The 16,027-nt window shown below is 44.2% G+C and overlaps 1 protein-coding gene across 1 annotated transcript in view; it reads right to left on the bottom strand.

Moving 5' to 3' along the window:
* Nucleotides 1-15,444, bottom strand: part of cacna1fb (calcium channel, voltage-dependent, L type, alpha 1F subunit) — a 184,695-nt gene extending 169,251 nt beyond the window's left edge. The window contains exons 1-3 of the mRNA XM_064922017.1: nucleotides 15,423-15,444; nucleotides 13,944-13,967; nucleotides 6,235-6,562 (exon numbers count right to left, since the gene is read on the bottom strand). Of these exons, the coding sequence (XP_064778089.1) occupies nucleotides 6,235-6,562; nucleotides 13,944-13,967; nucleotides 15,423-15,444 (374 nt within the window). The remainder of the gene's footprint in view (nucleotides 1-6,234; nucleotides 6,563-13,943; nucleotides 13,968-15,422) is intronic.
* Between the last annotated feature and the right edge of the window lie 583 nt (nucleotides 15,445-16,027).

The following is a 16,027-nucleotide window of genomic DNA, read 5'->3' on the forward strand; positions in this document are numbered from 1 at the left end:
GGTTTTTTCAAAATTATTGTATGAACCGTGTAGGAATTACGACCATTTTTATACACAGCCCCCCCCCCCTCCCCAAAATACACAATTGTAGGGGCTCAAAAGTAATTGGACAAAGTAACGTAATCATAAATTAAATTGTAAGTTTTAATACTTGGTTGCAAATCCTTTGCAGTCGGTAACTGCCTGAAGTCTGGAACCCATAGACATCACCAGATGCTGGGTTTCTTCCCTGGTGATGCTCTGCTACACCTTTACTGCAGCTGTCTTCAGTTCCTGCTTGTTCTTGGGGAGTTTTGCCTTCAGCAAGTGAAATGCACGCTCAATTGAATTCAGGTCAGGTGATTGACTTTGCCATTGCAGAACATTCCACTTATTTGCCTTAAAAAAAGGATTGGGTTGCTTTCGCAGTATTGCTTCGGGTCATTGTCCATCTGCACTGTGAAGCGCCGTCCAATGAGTTTTGAAGCATTTGGCTGAATCTGACCAGATAATATCATTAGCCCTAAACACTTCAGAATGCATCCTGCTGCTTTGGTCAGCCGTCACATCATCAATAAAATACAAGGGAACCAGTTCCACTGGCAGCCATACATGTCCACGCCATAACACCACCTCCTCCATGCTTCACAGATGAAGTGGTATACTTTGGATCATGAACAGCTACTTCTCCATACTCTTCTCTTCACATCATTCTGGTACAAGCTGATCTTTGCCTCATGTGTACATAGGATGTTGTTCCAGAACTGTACAGACTTTTTTTAGATGTTGTTTTGGCCAACTCTAATCTGGTCTTCCTGGGTTTTTTTTAAGGCTTACCAATGGTTTACATCTTGTGATAAACCCTCTGTCTTTTACTCTGGTGAAGTCTTCTCTTGATTATTGACATAGATACACCTGGAGGGTGTTCTTGAACTGTTGTGAAGGTGTTTTTTGCTTCACCAGGGAAATGATTATTCTGTTATCCACCAAAGATATTTTCCGTGGTCTTCCCGGCCTTTTGGTGCTCTCTGAGCTCTCCAGTGCCTTATTTCTTTTTAAGAACTGACCAAATAGTTGATTTGGCCACACCTAATGTTTTTGTTTAGATTTGTCAGCCTAATGATGGCTTGCTTCACTGGCAGTGACATATCTTTGGCCTCCATGTTTGAGGGTTAACAGCAACAGATTCCAAATGCAAATGACACGCTTGAAATGAACTCTATAACTTTTATCTAGTTACTTGTAAATTAACTAATGAGATAATAACACACACCTGGCCATGGAACAGCTGATTAGCCAATTGACCAATAACTTTTGGTCCCTTAAAAAAAGGGTGGGGGGTGCATATATAAAAAAGTGTTGTAATTCCTACACTGTTCCCCCGATTTGGATGTAAATACCCTAAAATTAAAGCTCTTTCATTTATTTATTTAACTAGGCAAGTCAGTTATTCTTATTTACATAATGGCCTACTGTGGTGCAGTGGGTTAACTGCCTTGTTCAGGGGCAGGATGGCAGATCTTTACCTGGTCAGCTTGGGTATTTGAACCAGCAACCTTTTCGGTTACATTGCCAAATGCTCAGCTCATATTTATTATTTAACTTCAACTCCAATATGCTGTGGTAGACAGCTAAAATAATAATAACTTGGAGAATGTTCAAATATGTATTGAACTGACTGTGTTGTATATTCTATATAACTGCCTTAATGTTGCTGGAACCAGGAAGAGTAGCTGCTGCCTTGGCAGGAACTAATGGGGATCCATAATAAACAACAGGAAGAGGAGCTGCTGCCTTGGCAGGAACTCATGGAGATCCATAATAAACCTCAGGAAGAGTAGCTGCTGCCTTGGCAGGAACTCATAGGGATCCATAATAAACCCCAGGAAGAGTAGCTGCTGCCTTGGCAGGAACTCATGGAGATCCATAATAAACCCCAGGAAGAGTAGCTGCTGCCTTGGCAGGAACTCATGGGGATCCATAATAAACACCAGGAAGAGGAGCTGCTGCCTTGGCAGGAACTCATGGAGATCCATAATAAACCCCAGGAAGAGTAGCTGCTGCCTTGGCAGGAACTCATGGGGATCCATAATAAACCCCAGGAAGAGTAGCTGCTGCCTTGGCAGGAACTAATGGGGATCCATAATAAACCCGGGGAAGAGTAGCTGCTGCCTTGGCAGGAACTAATGGGGATCCATAATGAACCCCAGGAAGAGTATCTGCTGCCATGGCAGGAACTAATGGGGATCCATAATAAACCACAGGAAGAGGAGCTGCTGCCTTGGCAGGAACTCATGGAGATCCATAATAAACCCCAGGAAGTGTAGCTGCTGCCTTGGCAGGAACTCATAGGGATCCATAATAAACCCCAGGAAGAGTAGCTGCTGCCTTGGCAGGAACTCATGGAGATCCATAATAAACCCCAGGAAGAGTAGCTGCTGCCTTGGCAGGAACTCATGGGGATCCATAATAAACCCCAAGAAGAGGAGCTGCTGCCTTGGCAGGAACTCATGGAGATCCATAATAAACCCCAGGAAGAGTAGCTGCTGCCTTGGCAGGAACTCATGGGGATCCATAATAAACCCCAGGAAGAGTAGCTGCTGCCTTGGCAGGGACTAATGGGGATCCATAATAAACCCTGAGAAGAGTAGCTGTTGCCTTGGCAGGAACTAATGGGGATCCATAATGAACCCCAGGAAGAGTAGCTGCTGCCTTGGCAGGAACTAATGGGGATCCATAATAAACCCCAGGAAGAGTAGCTGCTGCCGTGGCAGGAACTAATTGGGATCCATAATAAACCCAAGGAAGAGTAGCTGCTGCCGTGGCAGGAACTAATGGGGATCCATAATAAACACCAGGAAGAGTATCTGCTGCCTTGGCGGAACTAATGGGGATCCATAATAAACCCCAGGAAGAGGAGCTGCTGCCTTGGCAGGAACTCATGGGGATCCATAATAAACCCCAGGAAGAGGAGCTGCTGCCTTGGCAGGAACTAATGGGGTACCTTATATTAAATACACATACAAATACAACAACAACTATACTACTACTACTACTACTACAACTACAGCAACACTACTTATACTACAACAACAACAATAACAACAACATACACTAGACCAGTGTTTCTCAACCTCTGATAAAGTCCTCATCACTCTCTGTCCTCTCACACAGGCCTTTTCTCATTTGGGAATAAAATCTTTCCTCCACCTTCTCTCCTCCGTCCTCTCTCCTCCGTACTCTCTCCTCCGTCCTCTCTCCTCCGTCCTCTCTTCTCCACTTTAGACATTTATTTAGCCGATCCACCTCTTTAAACTTCATTTGCCCGATAACACGCAAGTGAATTAGTCTCATTTCATACAAACGCATTTTTTGTACACATTCCCTCTCTTCGGTGCCTCTCCTCAATGACCTTTTACCTTTTTTCAAAAGGAGGCTAGAGAGGATGGAGGAGAAAGGACACAGGAGCTGAGAAAATTCAATTGAGAAAAGGCCACACTCGCTTTCTCTCTCTCACCTCTGTCTCCACCCCTCTCTCTCTCTCTCATCTCTCTCTCTCCACCTCTCTTTCTCCCCTCTCTGTCTCCCTCTTTCTCCCTCTGTCTCTCTAGCTAACCAACCGGCCCCTCAGGTAGTTGTCTTCTCTATTAACTCGGACTGAACTAGAACTCACCTTTAGAATAATAAGTGGTTTGAATCTGGGTCGTCTTCATGCCACATGCCTGGCAACTCAGACTGGTATCATAGACTAGACGTAACATTGTAAATGTATAGTATGATACATTATGTTTGGTATGGTTACATAAGACAGAAGGTTACTTAAGACATGAACGAAAAAAGGGTAGTTGGTCGTGGTGGATGGGGTGGGCGTAGATAACGCCTAGCAACCCAAGGGTTGTTTGAATCTCATCACGGACAACTTTAGCATTTTAGCTAATTAGCAACTTTGTAACTACTTACTACTTTTTAGCTACTTTGCAACTACTTAGCATGTTAGCTAACCCTTCTCCAAACACTCCAAACACTAACATGAACCGTTTTAGCTAACCCTTCCCCAAACTTAACCAATTAACCTAATCCTAACCCTAACCATTAGCCCCTAAATCCTAGACAAGCTAGCGTTAGCCAGCTAGCTAATGTTACTGTTATCCACCTAGCCACCCATAGCTAACATTAGCCACAACAAATTGGAATTCGTAACCTATCATACAAAATGGATAATGGACATCCACAAATTAATACATACCATACGAAACGTAACATATCATATCATACTACATGGAGTGTCTCGGTTTTACGTACAGAATAATACAAAATGCTCTGAGACCAGGTTGGGTAACTTGGTCTACTTTTCTGTGTATTGTGTGTCTGTTAAGTAAGTTAGCTCTAGTGAGTGTCAATGTTTTCTGGTAACCATTTCAATGTGGACATGTGGGTTAATATTCCGTTGATCAACCTTTATCCACCCACTCAGAAAAACAGCCAAAGGGTTGTTGAATACCTAATGTTTATTCACCTGTCTTTGTGCTTGTCTCCACCCCCCTCCAGGTGTCGCCCATCTTCCACATTATCCCCAGTGTATTTATACCTGTGTCCTCTGTTTGTCTGTTGCCCGTTCGTCCTGTTTCGTCAAGTCAACCAGTGTGTTTTTCCGTGCTCCTGTTTATCCTATTCTGTGTTTTTCTAGTCCTCCCGGTTCTGACCTGAGCCTTCCCTGACACTGAGTCCGCCTACCTGACCATTCAGCCTGCCCTGACCTCGAGCCTGCCCTGACCTCGAGCCTGCCCTGACCTCGAGCCTGCCCTGACCTCGAGCCTGCCACTCTGACCAGGTTTTTGATATTTTGCCTGTCCACAAACTGTCACTCGCCCCTTTGTTTATAATACATGGACTAGAACCATCTGCCTCCCAGCTGCATCTGGGTCTCGCCCTTTATCGTTATACAACCATCTAAAAGCACAACCAAATTCCAATGGGAAAAAAAGTCTGATTTTTGGTTAAACTACATTAAATCAGACTTTATTTTAACGTGCATTTTAAGTTTGATTAAGTCCTATTCTTTCATTTTGATTTTTTTTTGGGGGGTTGAGATGGAACGAAAAATCCAACAAATCAATGATTTGTTTTGTATTAATCATTCATTTGTATCATTCAACTGGAATTAGATCCAGACTCAGTCTCCAATCAGAATATCTCCTTCAAATGTTTTGATTTTTGGTTGCCCTGACAACCAAACGCAATTCAACATCAACATGTATATGTTGGATTCACGTCTCCATCTCAACCAAAAAATTGACATTTAAAAATGTGACTAAATCTAATTTAATCTAAACTTTAAATAAATGCATTTTAAATTAAGTTTGATTTGATGTTATTCTATTCTTTGACTTTCAATTTGAAATCAACCAGAGCTTTAAACCCTAGGCCTAAATGTATTGTCTATTATTAGTTGAACTCTGGGTTGAATTGAAACAATAGTTGTTAATAACTTTGCAAATGCTTTAGAGGCCTAAATAGTATCATTAATGATATATGATTTATAGATTATGGTTATATTTAATTTGCTCTGTTGAACCTACACTATGGAATGAATTCGATATCAACAGTGGATCTAAGTAGCGATATCTCAATAATAATTTTCACAATAGCACATTGGTAATAGTCAGTGACAAAACTCATAGCTAAACTGGGCTTAGTTAAAACCCTAGATTGGAGATCAAAGGGATAGCTGTAGATAGATCAACTCTCCAGTAGGAGGTGCTGTAGATACATCAACGCTCCAGTAGGAGGTGCTGTAAATAGATCAACTCTCCAGTAGGAGGTGATGTAGATACATCAACTCTCCAGTAGGAGGTGCTGTAGATAGATCAACTCTCCAGTAGGAGGTGCTGTAAATACATCAACGCTCCAGTAGGAGGTGCTGTAGATAGATCAACTCTCCAGTAGGAGGTGCTGTAGATGGATCAACTCTCCAGTAGGAAGTGCTGTAGATACATCAGCTGTTCCAAGTGCTACTGCAAACCAATCAGCTGTTCCAAGTGCTACTGCAAACCAATCAGCTGTTCCAAGTACTACTGCAAACCAATCAGCTGTTCCAAGTGCTACTGCAAACCAATCAGCTGTTCCAAGTGCTACTGCAAACCAATCAGCTGTTCCAAGTGCTACTGCAAACCAATCAGCTGTTCCAAGTGCTACTGCAAACCAATCAGCTGTTCCAAGTGCTACTGCAAATCAATCTTAGTAGGTAAAGGATACTTCCACTCTACGATGGAGAGTGCGGCCCTGCGTATGGGGTTGTTGAGTTTGAGGCAGTAAAGGGCTCTGGGCGCTCTCTGGACCTTGTCAGAACCCTGTACCACTTTCTTGTTATGATGGCTCTTCTTCCTCTGGGTCCCCGTGGAACTGGTCGTAGAGTGGAGTGTGTCCGTCCTCGTCATCTTCACTCCTCCGTTGTCGGCCATACCGTCCTCCGTCCACTCCGCGTCTCCTTTCTTCTCCCCTCCCTCATCCCCCTCTCCTCCCTCCTCCTCCTCCTCCTCCTCCTCCTCCTCTTCTCCCTCTTCTCCCTCTCCTCCACCCTCCTCTCCTTCGTCTGTGTTGGTGTACCCGTTCCGGCCATTGTCTGAGGAAGAGGAGGAAGAGAAGGAAGAGGAGAGAGTTAGACCAATATCAGGAGAATTTGACTCCTTCATGGGTTAGGTTACTCCCTGTAGAGATAGTCCAATGTGAAGTGTTATTAAATCAATAGAACCATGTTCCTCTCTGTTCTGTGTTTGTGTCTAAATCCACCGAAAACTGTAAAACCCAGTTAACCCCATCCCCCACCTCAACCTTAAACCTAACCCTATCCCTAACCCTTAAAAAACACATTTTGTTTAAGTGTGTCTTGATCATGTTCAGTCAGTGGACATTGGACAACTGAAGAACTTAGATTAAAAAATATATTATTGTAATGAGTTTGTATCAGTCCGGTCATTTTTATAAGAGCTTTGGTAGACGTTACATTGAAATCAAGACAATCTTGTTTTCCTCATAACCTGACCTGACGGATCACATAATATCTTACAGCAGCATGCTGAGTCTTGAGCACTTGAAGAACTCAGATAGATAAATACATTTGTATGCTCTGAAGGATGGGGTGTCGTTCAATGCGTGAGACTCCACAGTAAGCAAGGCTATAAGCAGGGTTAGAATGGTAATACAGAGTAGTTAATAGGTGAAAACAACCATATTGTAGAGAACAGCTGTGACCTATTTCTCCGGAGCCGAAGCAGAGCAGAGCAGAGAGGAGCAGAGAGAAGAGAGGAGCAGAGAGAAGAGAGGAGCAGAGGGAAGAGAGGAGCAGAGAGGAGAAGAGAGGAGCAGAGAGCAGAGAGGAGCAGAGAGAAGCAGAGAGGGACAGAGAGGAGCAGAGAGGAGCAGCGAGGAGCAGAGAGAAGCAGAGAGGAGCAGAGAGGGACAGAGAGGGACAGAGAGGAGCAGAGAGAAGAGAGGAGCAGAGAGGGACAGAGAGGAGAAGAGAGAAGAGAGGTGCAGAGAGGAACAGAGAGGAGCAGAGAGGGACAGAGAGGAGCAGAGAGGGACAGAGAGGAGCAGAGAGGGACAGGGAGGAGCAGTGAGAAGCAGAGAGGAGCAGAGAGGGACAGAGAGGAGCAGAGAGGAGAAGAGAGGAGCAGAGAGGGACAGAGAGGAGCAGAGAGAAGAGAGGTGCAGAGAGGAGCAGAGAGGGACAGAGAGGAGCAGAGAGGAGCAGAGAGAGTCAGAGTGTGTGAGGGAGGGAGAGAGTCAGAGTGTGTGAGGGAGGGAGAGAGAGAGTCAGAGTGTGTGAGGGAGGGAGAGAGAGAGTCAGAGTGTGTGAGGGAGGGAGAGTGAGAGTCAGAGTGTGTGAGGGAGGGAGAGAGAGAGTCAGAGTGTGTGAGGGAGGGAGAGAGAGAGTCAGAGTGTGTGAGGGAGGGAGAGAGAGAGTCAGAGTGTGTGAGGGAGGGAGAGAGAGAGTCAGAGTGTGTGAGGGAGGGAGAGTGAGAGTCAGAGTGTGTGAGGGAGGGAGAGAGAGAGTCAGAGTGTGTGAGGGAGGGAGAGAGAGTCAGAGTGTGTGAGGGAGGGAGAGAGAGAGTCAGAGTGTGTGAGGGAGGGAGAGAGAGAGTCAGAGTGTGTGAGGGAGGGAGAGAGAGACTCAGAGTGTGTGAGGGAGGGAGAGTGAGAGTCAGAGTGTGTGAGGGAGGGAGAGAGAGAGTCAGAGTGTGTGAGGGAGGGAGAGAGAGACTCAGAGTGTGTGAGGGAGGGAGAGAGAGAGTCAGAGTGTGTGAGGGAGGGAGAGAGAGAGTCAGAAGTGTGTGAGGGAGGGAGAGAGAGAGTCAGAGTGTGTGAGGGAGGGAGAGAGAGTCAGAGTGTGTGAGGGAGAGGGGAACATGCACTTGTAGCTTATATGAATCATATTATTATCATGATGGTTCCTGGGCTGCAGTGAGATTGAGGGAATCCTAACAGACGTTGATAACACTGTCCTCAGTAAAACCTGTCAAGGAGCATTAAATCGAGCCAAAAGCAGTGGGAGAAACTCCTGTAAAAAGTTCAATAGGTATTAGGTTAAGTACTCAAGACTGATAGGGAGGTCGTTTCAATGGTAATTCGCTGCTCGTTTTGGAAGATATTAACTCTGTTCATAGGAAGGATGTCAGAGTTGATGCTCCTGGTGCTACACAGTATGTTTTACCTGTCACACAGGAACAGGGCCTGAGCTACAGCTCTATTCAAATTTATTAAGGATATTAACCCTTCCTGCCAAGCAGCTACTCTTCCTGGGGTTTATTATGGATCCCCATTAGTTCCTGCCAAGGCAGCAGCTACTCTTCCTGGGGTTTATTATGGATCCCCATTAGTTCCTGCCAAGGCAGCAGCTACTCTTCCTGGGGTTTATTATGGACCCCCATTAGTTCCTGCCAAGGCAGCAGCTGCTCTTCCTGGGGTTTATTATGGACCCCCATTAGTTCCTGACACGGCAGCAGCTACTCTTCCTGGGGTTTATTATGGATCCCCGTTAGTTCCTGCCAAGGCAGCAGCTACTCTTCCTGGGGTTTATTATGGATCCCCATTAGTTCCTGCCAAGGCAGCAGCTACTCTTCCTGGGGTTTATTATGGATCCCCATTAGTTCCTTCCAAGGCAGCAGCTACTCTTCCTGGGGTTTATTATGGATCCCCATTAGTTCCTTCCAAGGCAGCAGCTACTCTTCCTGGGGTTTATTATGGATCCCCGTTAGTTCCTGCCAAGGCAGCAGCTACTCTTCCTGGGGTTTATTATGGATCCCCATTAGTTCCTGCCAAGGCAGCAGCTACTCTTCCTGGGGTTTATTATGGATCCCCATTAGTTCCTGCCGAGGCAGCAGCTACTCTTCCTGGGGTTTATTATGGATCCCCATTAGTTCCTGCCAAGGCAGCAGCTACTCTTCCTGGGGTTTATTATGGATCCCCATTAGTTCCTGCCGAGGCAGCAGCTACTCTTCCTGGGGTTTATTATGGATCCCCATTAGTTCCTGCCAAGGCAGCAGCTACTCTTCCTGGGGTTTATTATGGATCCCCATTAGTTCCTGCCAAGGCAGCAGCTACTCTTCCTGGGGTTTATTATGGATCCCCATTAGTTCCTGCCAAGGCAGCAGCTACTCTTCCTGGGGTTTATTATGGATCCCCATTAGTTCCTGCCGAGGCAGCAGCTACTCTTCCTGGGGTTTATTATGGATCCCCATTAGTTCCTGCCAAGGCAGCAGCTACTCTTCCTGGGGTTTATTATGGATCCCCATTAGTTCCTGCCAAGGCAGCAGCTACTCTTCCTGGGGTTTATTATGGATCCCCATTAGTTCCTGCCAAGGCAGCAGCTACTCTTCCTGGGGTTTATTATGGATCCCCATTAGTTCCTTCCAAGGCAGCAGCTACTCTTCCTGGGGTTTATTATGGATCCCCATTAGTTCCTGCCAAGGCAGCAGCTACTCTTCCTGGGGTTTATTATGGATCCCCATTAGTTCCTTCCAAGGCAGCAGCTACTCTTCCTGGGGTTTATTATGGATCCCCATGAGTTCCTGCCAAGGCAGCAGCTTCTCTTCCTGGGGTTCATTATGGATCCCCATTAGTTCCTTCCAAGGCAGCAGCTACTCTTCCTGGGGTTTATTATGGATCCCCATTAGTTCCTGCCAAGGCAGCAGCTACTCTTCCTGGGGTTTATTATGGATCCCCATTAGTTCCTTCCAAGGCAGCAGCTACTCTTCCTGGGGTTTATTATGGATCCCCATTAGTTCCTGCCGAGGCAGCAGCTACTCTTCCTGGGGTTTATTATGGATCCCCATTAGTTCCTGCCAAGGCAGCAGCTACTCTTCCTGGGGTTTATTATGGATCCCCATTAGTTCCTGCCAAGGCAGCAGCTACTCTTCCTGGGGTTTATTATGGATCCCCATTAGTTCCTGCCAAGGCAGCAGCTACTCTTCCTGGGGTTTATTATGGATCCCCATTAGTTCCTGCCGAGGCAGCAGCTACTCTTCCTGGGGTTTATTATGGATCCCCATTAGTTCCTGCCAAGGCAGCAGCTACTCTTCCTGGGGTTTATTATGGATCCCCATTAGTTCCTGCCAAGGCAGCAGCTACTCTTCCTGGGGTTTATTATGGATCCCCATTAGTTCCTGCCAAGGCAGCAGCTACTCTTCCTGGGGTTTATTATGGATCCCCATTAGTTCCTTCCAAGGCAGCAGCTACTCTTCCTGGGGTTTATTATGGATCCCCATTAGTTCCTGCCAAGGCAGCAGCTACTCTTCCTGGGGTTTATTATGGATCCCCATTAGTTCCTTCCAAGGCAGCAGCTACTCTTCCTGGGGTTTATTATGGATCCCCATGAGTTCCTGCCAAGGCAGCAGCTTCTCTTCCTGGGGTTCATTATGGATCCCCATTAGTTCCTTCCAAGGCAGCAGCTACTCTTCCTGGGGTTTATTATGGATCCCCATTAGTTCCTTCCAAGGCAGCAGCTACTCTTCCTGGGGTTTATTATGGATCCCCATGAGTTCCTGTAGCTACTCTTCCTGCAGTCCAGCAACGTAAAAACTTCTTCAGGCTAGGGTCTATTTTTCTCAATTTCCGCCGGACTGACGTGCCCAAAGTAAACTGCCTGTTAGTCAGGCCCTGAAGCCAGGATATGCATAGAATTGGTACCATTGGAAAGAAAACACACTGAAGTTTGTAGAAATGTTAAAATAATGTAAGAGACTGTGACACAATAAATATGGTAGGAGCAAATCCAAAGAAAAACCAACCAGAATTTTTTTTTTGAGAGAGCCCATGCTCTTCCAATGGAACATTTCGGGAAATCATTAAATCTAGCTCCCAGTGTGCAATTCCAATGGCTTCCACTGGGAGTCAGTAGTCTTTGTTCAAGGTTTCAGGCTTGTTTCTTCCAAAACGAGGAAGAATAATGATTTTTTTTTTGTACAGGGACACAGACTTGGAAATTAGTGTATATGTGCGCAACGAAGAGGACACAGACCTAATATTGTTTTCCTTTTGAACATATTTCTTTCCGTATTAAATATTATAGTTTAATTACATTTTAGGGTATCTGAGGATTAAATAGAAATGTATTTTGACTTGTTTTAACAAAGTTTAGCGGTAGCTTTATGGATTCCTTTCTCTGCAGGTTGATTTGAGTGGATTACTCAAATCCATGGCGCCAACTAACCAGACTTTTTGGGATTTAAAGAAGGATTTTATCTAACAAAACGACACCACATGTTATAGCTGGGACCCTTTGGATGACAAATCAGAGGAAGACTTTCAAGACATAACCCTAACCCTCATGAAAACATAACCCAAACCCAGTTGAAGACATAACCCTGACCGTGTTGAATACATAACCAAAACCCTGTTGAAGATATAACCCTAACCCTGTTGAAGACATGACCCTAACCCTGTTGAAGACATAACCCTAACCCTGTTGAAGACATAACCCTAACCCTGTTGAATACATAACCAAAACCCTGTTGAAGATATAACCTAACCCTGTTGAAAACATAACCCTAACCCTGCTGATTACATAACTCTAAACATCATGTAGACATGACCCTAACCCTGTTGAAGACATGACCCTAACCCTGTTGAAGACATAACCCAAACCCAGTTGAAGACATAACCCTAACCCTGTTGAAGCCATAACCCTTTCACTGTTGAAGCCATAACCCTTTCCCTGTTGAAGCCATAACCCTAACCTAATCCTGTTGAACCCAAACCATAACCCTGTTGATGACATAACCCTGACCCTGTTGAAGACATAACCCTAACCCTGTTGAAGACATAACCCTGACCCTGTTGAAGACATAACCCTAACCCTGTGGAAGACATAACCCTGACCCTGTTTAAGACATAACCCTAACCCTGTGGAAGACATAACCCTGACCCTGTTGAAGACATAACCCTAACCCTGTTGAAGACATAACCCTAACACTGTTGAAGACATAACCCTAAACCTAATCATGTTGAAGCCAAACCATAACCCAGTTGATGACATAACCTTAACCCTGTTGATGACATAACCCTAACCCGGTTGAAGACATAACCCAAACACTGTTGAATACATAACCCTGAACCTGTTGAAGACATAACCCTAACCCTGTTGAAGACATAACCCAAACCATGTTGAAGACATAACTCTAACCCTGTTGAAGACATAACCCTAACCCTGTTGAAGACATAACCCTAACCCTGTTGAAGGCATAACCCTAACCCTGTTGAAGACATAACCCTAACCCTGTTGAAGACATAACCCTAACCCTGCTGATTACATAACTCTAAACATCATGTAGACATGACCCTAACCCTGTTGAAGACATGACCCTAACCCTGTTGAAGACATAACCCAAACCCTGTTGAAGACATAACCCTAACCCTAACCCTTTTGAAGACACAACCCTAACCCTAACCCTTTTGAAGACACAATCCTAACCCTAACCCTGTTGATGACCTAAACCTAACCCTGTTGAAGACATAACCCTAACCCTAACACTTTTGAAGACACAACCCTAACCCTAACCCTGCTGATGACCTAACCCTAACCCTGTTGAAGACATAACCCTAACCCTTTTGAAGACACAACCCTAACCCTAACCCTGTTGATGACCTAACACTAACCCTGTTGAGGACATAACCCAACCCTAACCCTTTTGAAGACACAACCCTAACCCTAACCCTGTTGATGACCTAACCCTAACCCTGTTGAAGACACAACCCTAACCCTAACCCTGTTGATGACCTAACCCTAACCCTGTTGAAGACATAACCCTAACCCTAACCCTGTTGATGACCTAACCCTAGCCCTGTTGATGACCTAACCCTAACCCTGTTGAAGACATAACCCTAACCCTGTTGAAGACATAACCCTAACCCTGTTGAAGCCATAACCCTTTCCCTGTTGAAGCCATAACCCTTTCCCTGTTGAAGCCATAACCCTAACCTAATCCTGTTGAACCCAAACCATAACCCTGTTGATGACATAACCCTGACCCTGTTGAAGACATAACCCTAACCCTGTTGAAGACATAACCCTGACCCTGTTGAAGACATAACCCTAACCCTGTGGAAGACATAACCCTGACCCTGTTTAAGACATAACCCTAACCCTGTGGAAGACATAACCCTGACCCTGTTGAAGACCTAACCCTAACCCTGTGGAATACATAACCCTAACCCTGTTGATTACCGAACCCTGACCCTGTTGAAGACATAACCCTGACCCTGTTGAAGACATAACCCTGACCCTGTTGAAGACATAACCCTCACCCTGTTGAAGACATGCCCCTAACCCTGTTGAAGACATAACCCTAACCCTGTTGAAGACATAACCCTAACCCTGTTGAAGACATGGCCCTAACCCTGTTGAAGACATGACCCTAACCCTGTTGAAGACATGACCCTTACCCTGTTGATGACATGACCCTAACCCTGTTGATTACCGAACCCTGACCCTGTTGAAGACATAACCCTAACCCTGTTTAACCCACATCTTAAGTGGCCATAATTATAATGTTAAATGTATGTTTTCATTTTTTTTCAGAACAACTGTGCTGCTAACCACAGCCTACATCTCGCCATGAAGGATATCCTTAAAAGTCTGTCAAATAGTTGACCCTGCTCCTTTGAAAGGAGAGATATTTCTGTGTCCTGAAACAGAGTTTGTAAAAAATAAAAATAATAATAATAATATTGATGTCAACCAATGGAGAGACAAAGATGGCCATTATGAAGCCTGGAGTTCAGTTCGGCTCTGCATGAGAGAAACCACAAGATGGGCTGCTGCAGGGTATTTGAAACGGTTTCTTAATCCTGGTCCCCCCCCCCCTCCCCCCCAGCACTACACACTAACAACATCTTTGATAAGTGGAATCAGGTGTGCAGCGCTAGAGGACATGCTAACATGTGCAACCACTTTGGTGTCCTCAGGACTACGATGCGTACTACTGTTTATTACCGTATTTTAAAACTGCGTCCGGAATGAATGTAAAGAGGTAGAAATACGTTATTGGACGCGGTTTGGTTATTGGATACCAGGGTGTTGTTTAGTGAATGAAATGCTGAGAAATTATGACTGTAAGAGGAAACGTGGCATTTACAACCAGGTGCCGATATGTCAATGTTCACTGCATCACACAACAATAAGCACATATTAATTATCCCCTTGAGGATTGATGAAGTACTCACCATTATTTTCTGTACTATTTAACTGTTGTCACATTAGATTTGCGCCAATGCACATTCAGAAAGAGAACAAATACAGTCATTGAAGTGAACCATCAAAAGAAGATACTGAAGCGGATTATATTGCACTGTGTCTGTGTGGTAAAATGTACAAGAATATTCATCCATCTATAAGGTCATTGACAAAATAACTGTCAAATGTCTCACTTTTTTTGAGTAAATCATCAACGGCTTTAGGCTACTGTCCCTTGTCACAACTTGTAGGTAAAAAAAACTATAGCCTTGATGTTTTAGTTTTAGTTTTAGTTACACGACATAGATGTTTGAGTTGGTTAGGTTCTGTCAATGTCAACGGGAGAAATGCAGGCCACAAACGTATGTGAGAGAAACAGCTGTCCACATCTGCCGAAAGGTGACGCGTAACGAAATGTAGGTCTGCCGTTTTTCTCTACTCTCATTAATCCATAGTTGTAATCTGAATTTAGAAGCAATAGTTATAGAAAATTCTGACTTCCGATCGACACTGAATCGACAAAAATAAATAATGTCCCATAAAGTTGCGCTTCTGTAGAGATCCGTTTATTAAGTCTAAAAATAGGTACTACGAAAGAAGCAAACATTTGGATACAAAATAAATCATTCAAAATGAAAAATATACACAAAATGTTCTGTATTAAATTGAAAATAAGATGTAAACAGTGAATTATTGATGACAATATTCTTACTTTTGCGATTGTCCTCATACATGTCGGGGATTGTTGCCTTCAGCTGATCGCAGAGAAATGCATCATCCTCAGACAGGAGTTTTTCACTGTTTATTCCACGTTTATATCCCAATAGAAATCTCTCCAAGTTTACATGTTTATATATTAAAAATAAATACACGCGAACTTGTTTACATTTTCAATGGGGTTTCAGCTTCATTGCAAAATTATTTCCATAGTAACGTCAGATCAATTAGCAACCGTTTGAATGAAACAGTTGTAGTATACAAAAGGAGAATCCGTCGACTTGTGGTGATTTTAAAAGCCTAATGTTGATTCTTTTAAAAATAAGAAATATATTGCAAATCCTTTCACATTAATCTCACTGGGCTTTCTCTGTTCACTATCTGTCTCCGTATTTAAGCCATCAATTCAGGATTAAAGAAAAAATGTAGTCCTTTAAAGGGAATGGCAGCCTAGAAACTTATTAAAGGCAGGGACGCGCTCGGCGGCAGAAGGTTAAATTACATGACGACAGAAAATTCTGTGCTTAGATAAGGTCAGCCGATTTGTAAACCCAATGTTGTTGTAACAAATTGCTGTTATTACCTTCCTTATTAACACTC

The sequence above is a fragment of the Oncorhynchus masou genome, chromosome 18 (assembly GCF_036934945.1).
Source record: "Oncorhynchus masou masou isolate Uvic2021 chromosome 18, UVic_Omas_1.1, whole genome shotgun sequence".
NCBI classification, from domain to species: Eukaryota; Metazoa; Chordata; class Actinopteri; order Salmoniformes; family Salmonidae; genus Oncorhynchus; species Oncorhynchus masou.